This window comes from Eretmochelys imbricata, chromosome 20 (genome assembly GCF_965152235.1).
Source record: "Eretmochelys imbricata isolate rEreImb1 chromosome 20, rEreImb1.hap1, whole genome shotgun sequence".
NCBI classification, from domain to species: Eukaryota; Metazoa; Chordata; order Testudines; family Cheloniidae; genus Eretmochelys; species Eretmochelys imbricata.
In genome coordinates, this window is record NC_135591.1 from 2,076,761 (window position 1) to 2,091,611 (window position 14,851).

Consider the following 14,851-nt stretch of genomic DNA (forward strand, 5'->3'; position numbering starts at 1 on the left):
ACTGTGGGGAGGGGAAGAAAGGGACAGAAGAAATCTTACTGTATTGCTCTGTATTAACCCCCTCCCCGCCCCCTCATGCTCTGCTTCGGTTTCCTTATTTTTCTGAATTTAAACACAAGAAGTTTCCAACCCAGCCACAGACGACTCAGGGGCAGGAGGCCAGTGGGGTGAAGGGGACAGCGCGAGCGGGAAGATGATGTGTTTGTGTTTCTTTGTGAAGGGGCACGCACGCACACGCGCACAGTGCCCATCTCTCTTCTCACCCCACCTCCTCCTTCCCTTCACATTGTGCAAGCCCACCCATTTCTCACTCTCCCGCCCCCCACCCCCACTCCTCCCGCCAGCCTGACCTATAGTCCCACTTTCATTTTCAGCCCAAGCGTCTGTTGTGAAAAGTGACTTCATGCTGAATTTGGGCACTGTGCGGCGTTACCAGCTCTCACGCTGCAAGCCCTGGCCCTCCTTTTCTTTCGCTTGCTTTCCCACACTTTCCCCCGCTCATTGTGTGCCCGCTGCTTTTTTTCTCCACCTATTCAGCCCAAATTAGTCACGAGCGGCTCCCAGCTTGGAGAGGAAAAATAAATTAGGTGGTGTTTTAAACACAGTGTGATTAGAATGATTTCCCCCCCACCCCACAGAGGGGAAAGCCCAGCATTTAAAAGAAGCAGTGTCCTCTACAAAATAAACTCCCACCAAGAGGGAAAAAGAAGCAGGGGGGAGAGAGGGGAGGGGAGATCTCTACAGGCAGCGATGCCCCCTGTAGCACTGGCTGCTGGAGGCAGCTGCTGGACCAGGGCTGGGAATACAGAAAGTGCCTATATCCAGGCAAAAGGAGAGAGAGGTTGATAAAGGAGAAGGGAGGGAGTAGACCTGGGTTCATCGTTATGTTGCTCCCATGGCCAAAGGAAATGCATCCAGAACAAGGGGAGGGAGGTGAAATGGGGGAGCAAGAGACACTCAGGTAGTTTTACCAGAGCAGAGGGAAGCGATCAGTTTGAGGATGGGTGGAGGGGAGAGAATGCCTGGGGAGAGGAGGGGGCAGAACATGCATTAGTGGCTCTAGAACGTCAGGAATGATTTCGAACAGCCGAGAGAACGTGCAATGGAGGCACTGTCCATGGCTGTAGTGATCCCATATGCCCAAGGGAAACTGAACAAGCTGTGCTTGTGTGGTTTCTAGAGGCAATAGGGGCTGGGTTCCAGTGGTCAGACAACAGGACGGCAAGACAGGATATTTGGCTCCTATTCCCAGCTCTGGGAAGAGAAAATGTTGACTAGTTAGAACAGGAGACTGAAGTCAGGACTCTTGGGTTCTGTTCTTGCCTCAGGAAGGAGAGTGTACTCCAGTGGTCAGAGCACAAGCATGGAAATTGGAACTCCTGGGTTCTACGCCCAACTCTGCTGTACAGTCTTGAGTCCCTTTACCGTATGTCAACCTGTACAAAGGGGACCCCACTTACCTACCACCCAGGGGGGATTTGAGTACCACCAGCACGCCTCCCTGCAGTACTGTCAAACAGCCGATCATTTATACCACGTGGGTAGTATACGGAGAAGTACAGGAAGTGATCAAAAATAAAGCAGCCAAGGACACAAAAGGATATTTGCATTTGCCAAACAGACCAAGGGAAATCCTAGAATTGGGAGCATCTGACTTCTTAGTACCAAACAAACAACAAAGGAGACCTGAGCACTATATACACAGCACCCTGCATGTGTAAGATGCTTTACAGGACAATTAAAAGTGGAGTCCCTACTCAAAAGGGCTTGCAAAGTTTAATGAGGTCAACAGGAAGTGAAGAGGAATTCTGTATCCAACTGAAACTATAGGGAAGAATTTAGGGAGGCAGAACTGGGAACTAGGGTTTGTCCGGGATGCCAGGGGTTAACAAAAAGTATCACGGGATCTTTCATGACTACAAGTGCTCAGGACCCCTGTGTTCATTCAAAGGCAAGGGGCACTGTACACCGTGGGAAGTCATTTAAATCAGGGCAGAATGGACGTAAATCGCATTTTCATTTGGCCATGGGATTGACGTGCACTGTGCATGGGTGTAAAGAACACCCCAAGATGCAGAGCCAGAGAGAATCAGACCCCAGTGATGTCTGGCTCCTTGCTAGTACTGCCCAGCCCTGACACCACAGGAAAAGCAGAGTTACATCACACACCAGACAGGCAGATACAGGTGTTGCCTTGAAGAAGCTGTTTTATTATGAAATCAAGAGTGAAATGCAGTGTTTGTCCTGGCACACTTCAAAACATTTCAAGCAAATAACCAGCAAAAAGTCATGAGCAGAATAGAAAATACATATTACAAAATCCTACATACAGAAAAAAACCACCACCAGAATAAGGTTATTCCACTAAGTCTGGATAGAGACAGGGGGCTTCGGTTCATTCTACCATAGACACCCCAAGACACACACAATGCAACCTGGATCCTATAGCTGCTGGGCAAGCAAACCAACCTCAGATATTGCTTAGAATCGCCTGGGGCATACAGCGGAGACATCAGCCTGGTGCATCAGTGGTGCAGAGCACAAGCAATTTGAAAACCTCTACATTTAAAGAAAAATATACTGCTTTTCAAGAGTCTGTACACAGAGCTGCTGCTCTCTAGCATCTGAAGGAACTGCGTGCGACCAGGCAAACATCTTTCCAATAGAGGGTATGGCCAGAAGCAACAATCCCTGGATGCAAAGCTCTGAAGCACAGGCACATTCCAATCAAAATGGACATTTAAAAGCAAAGATCAATCAAGGAGAAATCTGCCCAGCTGTTCTATTTTTCTGGGGACCTTGATCTAAGTTTAAGGGTAAAAAAGTTACATAAGATGTTAGATGCACAAGGAATACCTGCGTGTAAAAGAACCTATTAAGCAGACGAAGAAAGGCACCATACGTCTTCCCTCTCCGCTGAATCACTGCTAATAACGTAGCTATTTGCCTCAGAGGCCTAGAGCAAAGCATGGGACAACAGCTCTCTGATATTAGCGCACACTCTTGCTCCATCTACACAACTTAACATGGAGAACACATTCCTACGGCTCCCTAAAAACAGAAGGTACCATTTGATAGGCTAACCAGACAAAAGGTGCATAACAAGTTGCAGCCATGCTGTGTTTCACTCCTGTACCAAGCGTGATGTTAAGCTGTGAAAGCAACGTTGCAGGGAAGACGGAGAAGTTAATGTGACAGGAGGGAAATTCAGTTCAGATGCAGAACAGGTTCACTGCAACACTTTTTCAAACCACGTACTCCCAGTACAAGGTTGCTGCTGTCCCCCTTTGCAAAAGGTGAGGCTGGGAAGGCTGGTATAAGAGTGTGTGAGGTGTTAACAAGCCTGACTGAGCTAGTCTGGATGTTAGATGAGGACAACACAAAATTCAACCTGGGAATAAAAACTGAGCAAAGGAAGGTTAGTGAGATATTTCTCTTGCCTTTCAAAAAAATTCCAGGAGATCTGAACATTTATACTAAATGCCACAAGCCCCAGCACAGCCCCTAGAGGCAGGTGAAGTGCAGCAGCCTGAGTGGTTTAATCTGTAAATGTTCTAATATTGCCCTCTCCTTATTCCAAGGCTTTGGCTTTGATCTTCTGCCAATCACCAGCTGCTGCTCCCACCCATTCCCCACTAGGCCACCCCTGGGAGCAGAGGTAACTGAGAAAGACCCTTTAACATACAGGGTGGTTTGTGAAGTTTAAAGCCTCTCTCATACAAGAATTACTACTATGTTTTCAGGCAATATCATGCAATGTATTAGAAAGGCCCTCCCCAGGCCAGCTAGGCAGCAAACACGATGTCACAAGCTGAGAGGGGCAACTCAAGTAGAAGTTGATGATCCACAGCAGAACCTAAGTAGGAATGCATGGTGCACTTGAGCTGAAGAGTGTTTTTAGCCAGGCTATTCGTGTGCATGCCCTGATTCTGCTGAACTTAAAGAGTGATTTCCTCAGGCTGAAGGAGGGAGAGGAGGGTTTCTTTGCCCAGGGCAGCCCAGAGAAATGGAGAAAATAAAAAACAGCAACGTTAAAATAAAAGGGAGGCTCCAGGTAGTTCCTGCTTTAAGTGGTATAACCTGCTTCTCAACCCAAGGGTGCAATTCCCCAAGACATAGCAGGGAGATCAAACCCTTCTCCACCTTCACCCCTGAATGGCATTATCCTTTCCTCATCCTCCATCTGATAGATGCTTGGCCACTCCAGTTCTCCTTCCCCACTACCTAGGTTCATCCCTGAACCTTGTATGGGCATTTACACCAGTGCACGATGGGTGTAAAAAACTTCCAATTTTGATGTGGTGGCATTACACACCTGCTTTGCACTGCTGTAAATAACTGCACAAGTGGCAGGGGAATGGAGAACCGGGCACTGGGATTTCTACCCACCACAGATACACTAGGAACATTTTTGCTCTTTGCGCTGTATATATATATTTTTTTAAACTTCACAGTTGAAAAAATAAGCAGCACAACTGTACAGCTATCAGGGATTCTCTATTAGGTCCTGCACGGGGAAGAGAGCCTACACTCCTTACTAGTGCTACTGTGTGTGTGGTGGGGGAAGGGGGGGAGAGAGAGCAAGCGCACGCACATGAGCGTGCTCCCCCACAACAGGTAAAGCCTAACATGGACAGATATCAGACAATCCCAAAGCGTTCTGCTCTTTTCCTCTTCTTTGCCTGCAAAAGGGATTGAAAGAAAAATCAAAACCAAAAAGAAACATTCACAATTCAAACCCCACACACATTTGGATGAAAACAAAAAACAACCAAAAAAAATCACACAACACAAACCAAAAAAAAACAAAAACAACAACCAACCACCACACTTGATGGTAGAACATGACCCTAGTGCATGACTGACCCAGCCCCTGTCTAAATACGGGATCACAGGGTTAGTTCAAGAGGGTATTTGGTATCAATGTTTGGCAAGGAGCTACAAGATTTTAGTCCAGCATTTGAACAAACAAAGCTTGAAATCAAGTTGCAAAGCATACAGTGCCCAAGATACAGTGCTGCTGAAGTCACTTCATCTCGCTGGCAACAGTGCTACAAAAGGGAACAATGCCTACTTGAGAGGCCTGGAAACCCTTCCAGGCAATGGGGAGGTGGGAAATTTAAAAGGGCAAAGGGTTAACACTCTTCTATTCATGGAAAAGGTGAGAGGGACACACTAAACTGCATTAAATATTCTATTGCGTCTCTCAGATATGCCTTTAACTTGATACACGAGGGGTGTATAAATCTTAATTTTTAGCAGGATAAATAGCCTGGGGGCAACAAAAGCCCGAACCAAGAATCTCCAGGGGAAAGGTGCATTTGAGCGCACACAATACTAGTAAAAAGACCTTTTTGTTCCAGGCACAACCTGTAAGTGACCTAGTGGGAAAACATGGAATCCTTCACCCCCAGCCACCCCCTCTGCTCAGACTGAACAGGGGCTTGTTCTCCAGTGCTGCTTGCAGAAGGCTGGGAATGCCGTGCACCATTTCATTCAAGGGAAGCGTTTATCAAAATGCTACAAAAACAAAACAAAAAAAGCCCCCAAACCCCACCTGAATTGCTGAGATCACTCTTCGGAGCCAAACAAAAAACCACTTCTTGTATGTCGAATCCAGAAGCCATCTGGTTAAGTAGCTTCTGAGACCCCAACAGCTCACCCTCCCGCAACCTTTGCCAAATGATTGTTAAAATTAAAATCCACGCCAGCAGCTCCTCTGTGGACAGTGATGGGGGCTCAGCTCTCACTGATCTATGCTAGAGTATGATTTATGCAGCACCACTGGTGTGCCTGGTACTCGACAAACAGGAACGTAGGAACTGCCACAGGACCATCTAGCCTGGTCTCTGGTACCAGGTGCCGCACAGCAAGCCATATAAGCCCACAAATAAAATGGTGAGGCGCTGTCTTGCAGAGCTTACAAATTAAAAATCAGACCAAAAGACACAACAGCAGGACAGAGGTGTCAAAACAAAAGATGGAGGAGAGAAAAGCAAGGGGTGTAGTCAATTTCTTGATCCTTACTTGTTCCTTCCTTTTTTACGTTGTGAAATTTACATGCATTTTATGATGAAAGGAGTGAAGCAAGTTTAAAGCTCAAGGGCTTCCTGGATAAAGGAAGTTGTACGGAGGGATGTGAAAGGGAGGTGGTATAGTAGGCCACTCCAGGCATAAAGGGAGCAGTGTGGAGGAAACTGGAGGAGAACGGTTGCTCCCAATTTTCTGCAGGCATCTGTATTAGTTTGCAAGACTAAGAGCTCAGCCGCATTGGCCAGCGCCAGCCAGATCTTGTAGCTTGGGCTGCTCCAAACCAGTCTGACAAGCTCCACAGGGGGGTTAGAATGCATGCAACCCAAAAGAGGCAGATGCTCATCATCAAGGTAAAGATGATAAATTATCTTTGCAGTATCATTGGGGTACCTGAAGGAACTGAATATAAGTACTTGCTTGCGGACCAGTAGGATGAGATCCACTTGAGGAGCGAGATGTCATGTGTGCAATAGTTACAGTGGAATATTCAACTCTCCTAATAATTCAGCATGGAAAGTGTTCTCAGCTGCCCTTCCACCCCCAAACTTCTTATCACGTGTCCCTCTGCTTGCAGGTTTGGCATTTTACCTCTGTGTCCTCTGTGGCTCCAGCCCCAGCCGAACTTGTTACAATGCCAAACCGCTCCTTCCTCTTCTTCAGCTTCTCATCATCTTCGCTCTGAGTGGAAAGAAGGTAGAAGATTTAGTTTGCCAGACAGGCCCAAAAGAATCATTTTAACAGTTGATAAGGTTCCTTTCCTTGCCCCCCAAATCTTCCTGCTTTTAGCTACAAGACCAGCTGCTAGAAAAGAGTAGTTGCAAGATGATTTTGAGGTGCACATGACTCTGCACAGAGCTGAACATACACTTTAGCAGGCATCATCATGCTGGCATGGTTAGGTGCCCCGTCCAGAGGGGATTTATTGAACAGATGCTCAAAAGAACCTCCCAAGGAGTATTTATGATAAGTAAGTTCCCATGCTAAACCTGCTCTCCCTCCATGGTAATCAATAAAAAGTGAAACCTATTTCTCTGGAGTACAGTGGTGAACTTCATGGAGTTTGTAGGATTAATGGCTAAAGCTAAGTAACCTGTGATTTTGCACCTGCCTTACTTTGCAACTGCTCTGTCCCCTCCACTTTAAATGTCTTTATCCTGTAACTGTCCACACCTTAACAGGTCAAGTCAAAGCAGAACCGACCACGATAGCTAGTAAGGCATGGTGCAGTGAGGTAGGGAGGAAAAAGGAAAAGCTTTTATATTTCCAACAGAGTAAATGAAAGGCACTGGATTGGCAAGACTCTTAGGGAGCGAGTCTCTGTTTAACCAAAGCAGTACAATTACCTGGCAGTTGCAGTGTAAGCTTCCAGTCAATGTGTCCCAATCCTGACAGGGAGGGCCCCTTACTAAGTTCTCCCTTACTGACCCCATTAAATCTTTGGCCTCAGTATTGTAACCCAAACTCATTTCACATAGGCCACTGAGCAGCAGACCAGGGTTGAATTTCAGTTAGGAACCTAGAGGTGAAAGCCTCTGTATCCCTATTACCAACCCAAGTGTAGGCCCAACATTGAGGATTTACAAGACCTCACATTAAAATAAAAAATGTGTTGCTCCAATGGAAATGGTTTTAAAAACTGCCCCGTGAAGTTTGCAACATGAAGAGAATTTGCACTAGAAGCAGAAAGTGAAGCTGGCCACACCCTGCAGAATGAATGTAAAATACAGAATAGCATAAACACTCTTCAGCAGCTCTGATGAAACTAGTAGCAAAAGGGAAGAACCCAATTCACTTTGATGAGGGACTGTCTGGAGCATCACCACTGACTAACACCAATCCACCTGCTGCATGTTTTTCCTCATTGGGAAATTAAGGAATGTGATAAATCAACATGACAAAGAGGATGCACCCTCAGAAGAATGCACCAGTGGTCCACCTATCTCAGTATCCTGTCTTCTGACAGTGGCCAGTGCCAGATGCTACAAAGGGAATCAACAGAACATGGCAATTGAGTGATCTATCCATCATCTAGTCCAGCTTCTGGCAGTTGGAGGTTTAGGGACACCCAGGGCATAGGGCTGCATCCCAGACCATCTTGGCTAATAACCATTGATGAATCTATCCTCCATAATCCTCTCTAATTCTTTTTTTAACCTACTATACCGTTGGTATTCACAACATCCTCTGGCAACGAGTTCCACAAGCTGACTGTACGTTGTGCGAAGTAGTAGTTCAACGTGTTTGTTTTACAGCTACTGCCTATTAATTTCACTGGGTGACTCCTGGTCTGTGTGTTATGTGAAGGACTAAAGAACACTTCTTTATTCACTTTCTCCACACCATTCATGATTCTGCAGACCTCTGTCATCTCCCCCCACCACAGTTATCTCTTTGCCAAGCTGACCTGGCCCAGTTTTTTAATCTTACACTTGATCCTGCAGTGAAACCATAATGCCATGTTTGCAACATCACCTCTCTCTCGGAGCAGACGGTCAGCCACAGGACTATGTGAATCATCCAACATAAGCCAAGGGAACACTGTAATCCCCAGGGCTTATGTTGTATGGTTTCCTATGCCTGCCCCAATGCGATAGACCCTGAGCTTTAAGCACTAGCTGCACTAGTTTCCCATCTGCCCTTGAAGACTTCATGGATCATAATGATGGTCTCAACTTTTATCCAGAGAACTCTCTGGCCCGTTCATAAGGGAGCTCTGATATTACTGAAAAGTCTCTCGAGTTAACAAATGAGCTCTCTTTGTTGCTTCCAAGGAGCATTTTTATGGCTATATGGATTTATTTTATTATTATTATTTCCAACACTCAATTTCTTGCATTTTCTAATCCCGTATTTAGAGAGGTGCCCACTGACCAGGAGGATGCCATCTGTCAGCGTATCCTTTCTAAGCCAAGGGAGAGCATTTTCTGCAAGGCAGCATTCCAGTGCAAAAGAACAACCCTAAAAATCCACCGAAGCTCAATCTAGACACACAGTCTTAGCATGGGCCCCAAAGATCTTTGGTTCAGCCTCAAAAGGACATTTCAGCATATATCCTATGTACATTTGCACAGTAGAGCAGGCAGATTAGACAGCATAGATATTGGTTTTTCACATTTCAACTCCTACAGACTGATGTGACAAATAATCCATCCCACAAAGAACCCTAAACTCTTACACTTTCAACAGACCATGAGGCTCGGCTCTGTGGTTCTATTGTTGATGATGTTAATGTAAACGATGTACATGAGGTCACTTGGGATTTTTGAAAGGTACCTTCTGTTTGAAGCCTTCACAAAAAAACATACATCCCTTAAAACTGGGAATGTCCTAACTAGACTGTGGTTAATTCTCAGTTAAGGGTTTCTACACCTTTAACACTTACAAGCTTAGGGCTCTTTCCTGTGGATTGTTAGTAAGCAGAACCCCCAATAAGTTGATGGCAGCCTTGGATGAAAAAGACCAGGCCTGTAATTCGCTGTAAAATTCTACAGCTGCTCCTCCTCCAGGATCTGCACAAGCAAGGTATCTCACAATCCTGTCAAATGGTATTTTTCTATACTATTAAATATGAAGGCACCTTTCCTTTGAATTATTTGCTGCAGTGCCCTTGGATTTGTTAGCTGTGGTTCAATAAACCCCACGGGTAGAATCTGGCTTGCTATCCAGTGCTAGGGTCTCATTTCTGCAAGCATCACAAAGGATGTTTGTCTCATGGAGCTTGACTCAATTCTTTTGCTGACATTCACTTTGCACTCCAAACTGTTTTAATGGGGGATGCTTCTGATTAGGATATTTTACTTCTTCACTCCTTGCTCCTTCAGCAAGAGCAGAGGGGTGGGCATGCGTGCTCAGAGGAGTCCTTCTCTTGCTATGGACACAAGACATTTGGCTACCGCTGGCGGGATGAGAGATCTGATCTACTAATGGTTTTCAGTCTAGCAAGAGGCAGTGGAGACAGTCTGATAAGCCAGACAACTACTCCTATACGCGTCATAGGTCTCTTGCCCCCCTTTTCTATTCACTGCACTGACCACCATTCCTCTCAAACGCATTTCCATTTTGACATGACCATCTCAGCACTCACTCAACCTACCTTCACAAATTCCATTTCAGTGATTTGCAGCCTGAATGGACAATTTTACTGACATTTCGCAGAACCGTCACGTCCCTACATTTCTTGAGATTCTCCACAAAACCAGAGGCTTTTATTTCCACTACCACTACCCACACGGATGCCTTGACTATCAGTAATAACCAAGGCCATCATTACCCTTTAAAAGCCTCAATGCATCCATTTTCAATGGATTTATTTCTAGCTTTGGCTATTTCAGCCCTCATTTAGCCAGTTTTGTCAACTCAGGCTGTCCAATTACCTTGCTACACTCCTATAATTTCTCCTCTGTCCCCTGTCACTAAGTATATTTCATGTCTTCCCCTCCAACACCATTTGTTACATTTCATGACTCGTGAGAGCATGGTTCGACAGAGACACTAAAAAGGCATTCATTTGCAATCAGGTGAAGCAAGCAGAGCCATCCTTGTGATGACATAAATAAGAGATGTAACAAATTGAAACCATCACCAATAAAGCAGTTGCCTGGAACTCCTCACTGGATGCACAACTTCCCACGTCCCGTTAGGCATCTTAAGTAAATGGGTATGAAATTGGTCGTCGTTTTGCTTTACTAAAAAGGCACCCCCCCCATCAGAGCAAGAACTCAAGAGGCCCACTGTCTACAGCTAATAGAAATGATATATTAGTAACAAGTAACTTCTAACCCCAATTGCTCCATTTTAATAAACTGACGTTAGCCAGGCAAGCAGAGGAAACAAACTAGACACTTAGAAAAAAAGATCCATTTAAATGCAAACTCGCAAAACAGACCTAATGACATCACCAGTGCGGTGGCCAATTTTCATGACAAAAGTGACACTTGACACCCCCTCAGCGAGCAGCTGGACAGCCTTCGTTATGTCAATACCTTACATAAATGACACCATAGCAACCGGCTCAGTATTATTAATTATGACATCTCCATGTGTTGTGGCAACAGGGGCGACTGAAAAGTTTTAATTGAAAACTCAGCAATTTCTCATGAGTTTTGGCTCCATAGGCAGTCATGGCCCAAACAGCGCATTCATTTCTTTCTGTGCACTTACAACACTTCACTGGAGTAATTATTGCTAAATACAACTGCTAACTTTTCCTTTTGTTCCAGGGTCCCACTTAGCCCTTGAACACCCACAGACCTGCCATGTTTTTAGTCTCTAACTTCCCTTCCCAGAAGGGCTCTCGAGACCCTGACTATAAACAGTCATTTAAAGGAAGCAGTGCAACGTAGCAGCTCTGGCATCCATCTGCCTGCTAGGGACTGGGACTCTATTCTCAACATTACCACTACCTAGCGCCTTACCTAATCTCCAGCGCAGGAGCATCACAGCGCCTCTCCGGGCATGGCTGTTTAGCACTCTGAGTTTTGGTTCCCCATTTGTATTATCATAACATCTAGAGACCCTAGCTGAGCTCGCGTGCATGCACGCACGCACACACCCTGCACCCAAAGAACTTTTAGACAAGGCACAAAAAGGATTGGAGAAAAGAAATGGTGTTATTCCCATTTTACAGCTGGGGAACAGAGGGGTAGACAAATGAAGTGGCCTTCCCAAGACACACAGGAAGTCTGTTGTAGAGCAGGGAACTGAACCCAGTTTTCCTGTGTCTCAATCTAGGAGGCCATCCTCTCTAAGTGTGGTCATATCACCTCCACCATCCCTAGAAAGGTGGTTGTGAAGCTTAGAGTCTATGGAACCACCGACGGTGGGCAGAATTATGTATCATTTGGGATCATAGGGGCGGCAAAAAAAAAATCACTGTTTGGAGAAGCGTAATCTATAAGAACATAAGAATGGCCCTATTGGGTCAGACCAAAGGTCCATCTTGCCCAGTATCCTGTTTTAGGACAGTGGCCAGTGCCAAGCGCCCCAGAGGGAATGAACACTTGATGATTACCTGTTCTGTTCATTCTGTCGCTTATTTCCAGCTTCTGGCAAACAGAGGCTAGGGACACCATTCCTGCCCATCCTGGCTAATAACCATTGATGGACCTATCCTCCATGAATTTATCTAGTTCTTTTTTGAACCCTGTTATGGTCTTGGCCTTCACAACATCCTCTGGCAAGGAGTTCCACAGGTTGACTGTGTGTTATGTGAAGAAATACTTCCTTTGGTTTGTTTTAAACCTGCTGCCTATTAATTTCATTTGGTGACCCCTAGTTCTTGTTATGAGAAATAGTAAACAATACTTCCTTATCTACTTTCTATACCAATCTTGATTTTATAGACCTCAATCATATCTCCCCTTAGCCATCTTTTCCAAGCTGAAAAGTCCCAGTCTTATTAATCTCTCCTCATATGGAGGTCGATCCCTACCCCTAATCATTTTTGTTGCCCTTTTCTGAACCTTTCCCAATTCCAATACATCTTCGCAAGCACTGATGCTGGTAGAGAAAATCCACTCCAATCTGCTCATTTAACTATCTACAACCAGGCTCTTCGATTGCTATGGGTGACCAAAGTGTTGTTCAAACCCTGCTAGTGGGAGAATGGCCCAAATACAAACTTCAGGAGAAACAGGAGCACTGTGTCTTTAAAAGGACACATGGGAGTGTCTCTTGGGGGAACTGCTCTGAGCTGCAGGTTATTTATTTATTTTTTCGGTAACCCCTCCACCCCCGATTGTGGCCCTGCAGAGAAAGAGTATAACAGTCTCAGTAAATCAACACTGTTCTAATGATCTTGCTCACTTGACCCCCTAGCATGACAGTGTCAGATGCAAACACGCTTACAATAAACTTCACTCCATCTTTGGCTCCTCGCTGACAGGTTTTGATTCATGGGGTGCTGAAACCCATCTGAGGAAAATTACCTCTATCAAAACACTGCTATCTCTGCATTTATCAAGCCCTGGGGCCATGCTTGAGTGTGCAAATGGGCACATGTGCATCTGCAGCGAAAGCTGACCTTTCCAGCAGCATCAGACCAATTTTCTAACCTTTCTGTTACTAGGTTTGCTCCCTTTGCACTCACACTAGGAGAGGTTTTTTTTATATTTAAAAAAAAAGGGGGAGGGAGGGAGGTGGTGGAGGGCTTTCCGTGAAGGATCCAAGCCTGAGAGTTAGAAACTTTTAAAGCATAACGGGCATGGGGCAATGTGCAGGATTTTAGACGTGTAACTATACATTTCTACAAAAAGAAAAGGAGTACTTGTGGCACCTTAGAGACTAACCAATTTATTTGAGCAAATTTGCTCAGATAAATTGGTTAGTCTCTAAGGTGCCACAAGTACTCCTTTTCTTTTTGCGAATACAGACTAACACGGCTGCTTCTCTGAAACCACGCATTTCTACTGCGCTTACCTAGCTGTAAGCCTACCTTACTTTTGTTTCAATCTAGCGCTGTCCTGTCATTTTGAATGAAATAAGCAGCTAACCTCATCATCCACAGGGCCACAATCACACAGCTCACCTCAGTGCTATCGTTAATAATAAGGTCACCACACCACACGGATCTTCCTCAGGCTCTTTTCTAACCCCTTCAAGATTCTGGCTCTTTCTTTATAAGTGGCAGCTTTCTACAGCCAGCAACTGAACTGTCAATGATCCTTCAAATCAGCCCGTAGGCCTGTAAGTTGTTGAACATCCTCTATGCCAAACGACTTCAATGGGAGCGGCTAGAGCTCAGCTAAGCTCCAGGCACAATCAGGTAATTCATTCTGAAGGCGGGATTACTTCTATAGACTGTAAGCACCTTGGGACAGGGACCAAAATGTCTCTTATGGAACGTACCCACTGAGCATGCGGGCAGAGTCCAGTGAAGGGTTTTGATCAGACTGAAAGAACTACGACATTAACTGGACTGAGCTCTTCAGTCTCTCTGGGAAACACCTGAAAAGTGGTACTCAACAGTTGAACCAGAAGACTCTAGAACGGCCACACTCCCAAACCAGCATTAAAACACCCGCTTTACTGCAGCCAGACAAACAGGCCAGGAGCAGCCTTTTCGTGAAGCAACACTGACACACAGTGGGGGCAGGTGGGCAAACCCAACATGTACATCCACTGAAGAGGTCCAACAGTGAGGTGCGGCCAGCACAGCTCCAGATTTTAAAAATGCCTGAGAGAATTAATCAATCCCAAATTTATCTGGCCTTTATTTCGTACCCAGATTATTCCCAAAAGATAAAAGGACCCTTTAAAAAAAATCAGATCATTCCCCTCACCCCACAGGGTGGGCAAGTTGCCAGTTTCAGTGCTGGAAGGGTGAATGCCAAAATGCATTAAGTCTTGGTTTCCATGGTGCATGGAGCAGCTCTGGTACTAACCTCATCCCCACAAGCAGAATTGGATTTTAACTTGGGAGGGGAGGGCGCAGCTGGTTACCTTTTTAAATGACACGCAAGAGCTCCCTGCAACAATGGCGGCTCTCGGCTCTGCTCCAACAGGAGAAGCCCTGCTCTCTCTCCCATCTGAAGTGAGGCAGCTCCCAGCTGATCCCAGTACAAGTGAAACCTCTTGGTGTCCTCTGTGTTAGGGGCCGGGGGGCCAGATCAGCTGCAACCTCCCTAGCAGTTACTAAGGCTATGGCTACACTACCAAGGCTGCAATTACACCACTGCAGTAGAGACACTTGCTACAGCAATGGTGGGGGGTTCTGTCGCTGTGTAAATCCACCCCCTCAAGAGATGGTGGCCAGATCAATGGAAGAATTCTTCTGTTAAACTAGTTTTGTCGGGCTTCGGTCAGTTTAACGACATCTCTC

The 14,851-nt window shown here is 45.6% G+C and overlaps 1 protein-coding gene across 2 annotated transcripts in view; it reads right to left on the reverse strand.

Moving 5' to 3' along the window:
• Nucleotides 1–2,189: 2,189 nt before the first annotated feature.
• The window catches only part of SARNP (SAP domain containing ribonucleoprotein), a 49,782-nt gene continuing 37,120 nt past the window's right edge, over nt 2,190–14,851 (reverse strand). For both annotated transcript variants that reach the window (XM_077838256.1, XM_077838255.1), the window contains 2 exons: nt 6,622–6,711; nt 2,190–4,682 (listed from right to left, as the gene is read on the reverse strand). In XM_077838256.1, the coding sequence (XP_077694382.1) occupies nt 4,641–4,682; nt 6,622–6,711 (132 nt within the window). In that variant the 3' untranslated portion in view covers nt 2,190–4,640. The remainder of the gene's footprint in view (nt 4,683–6,621; nt 6,712–14,851) is intronic.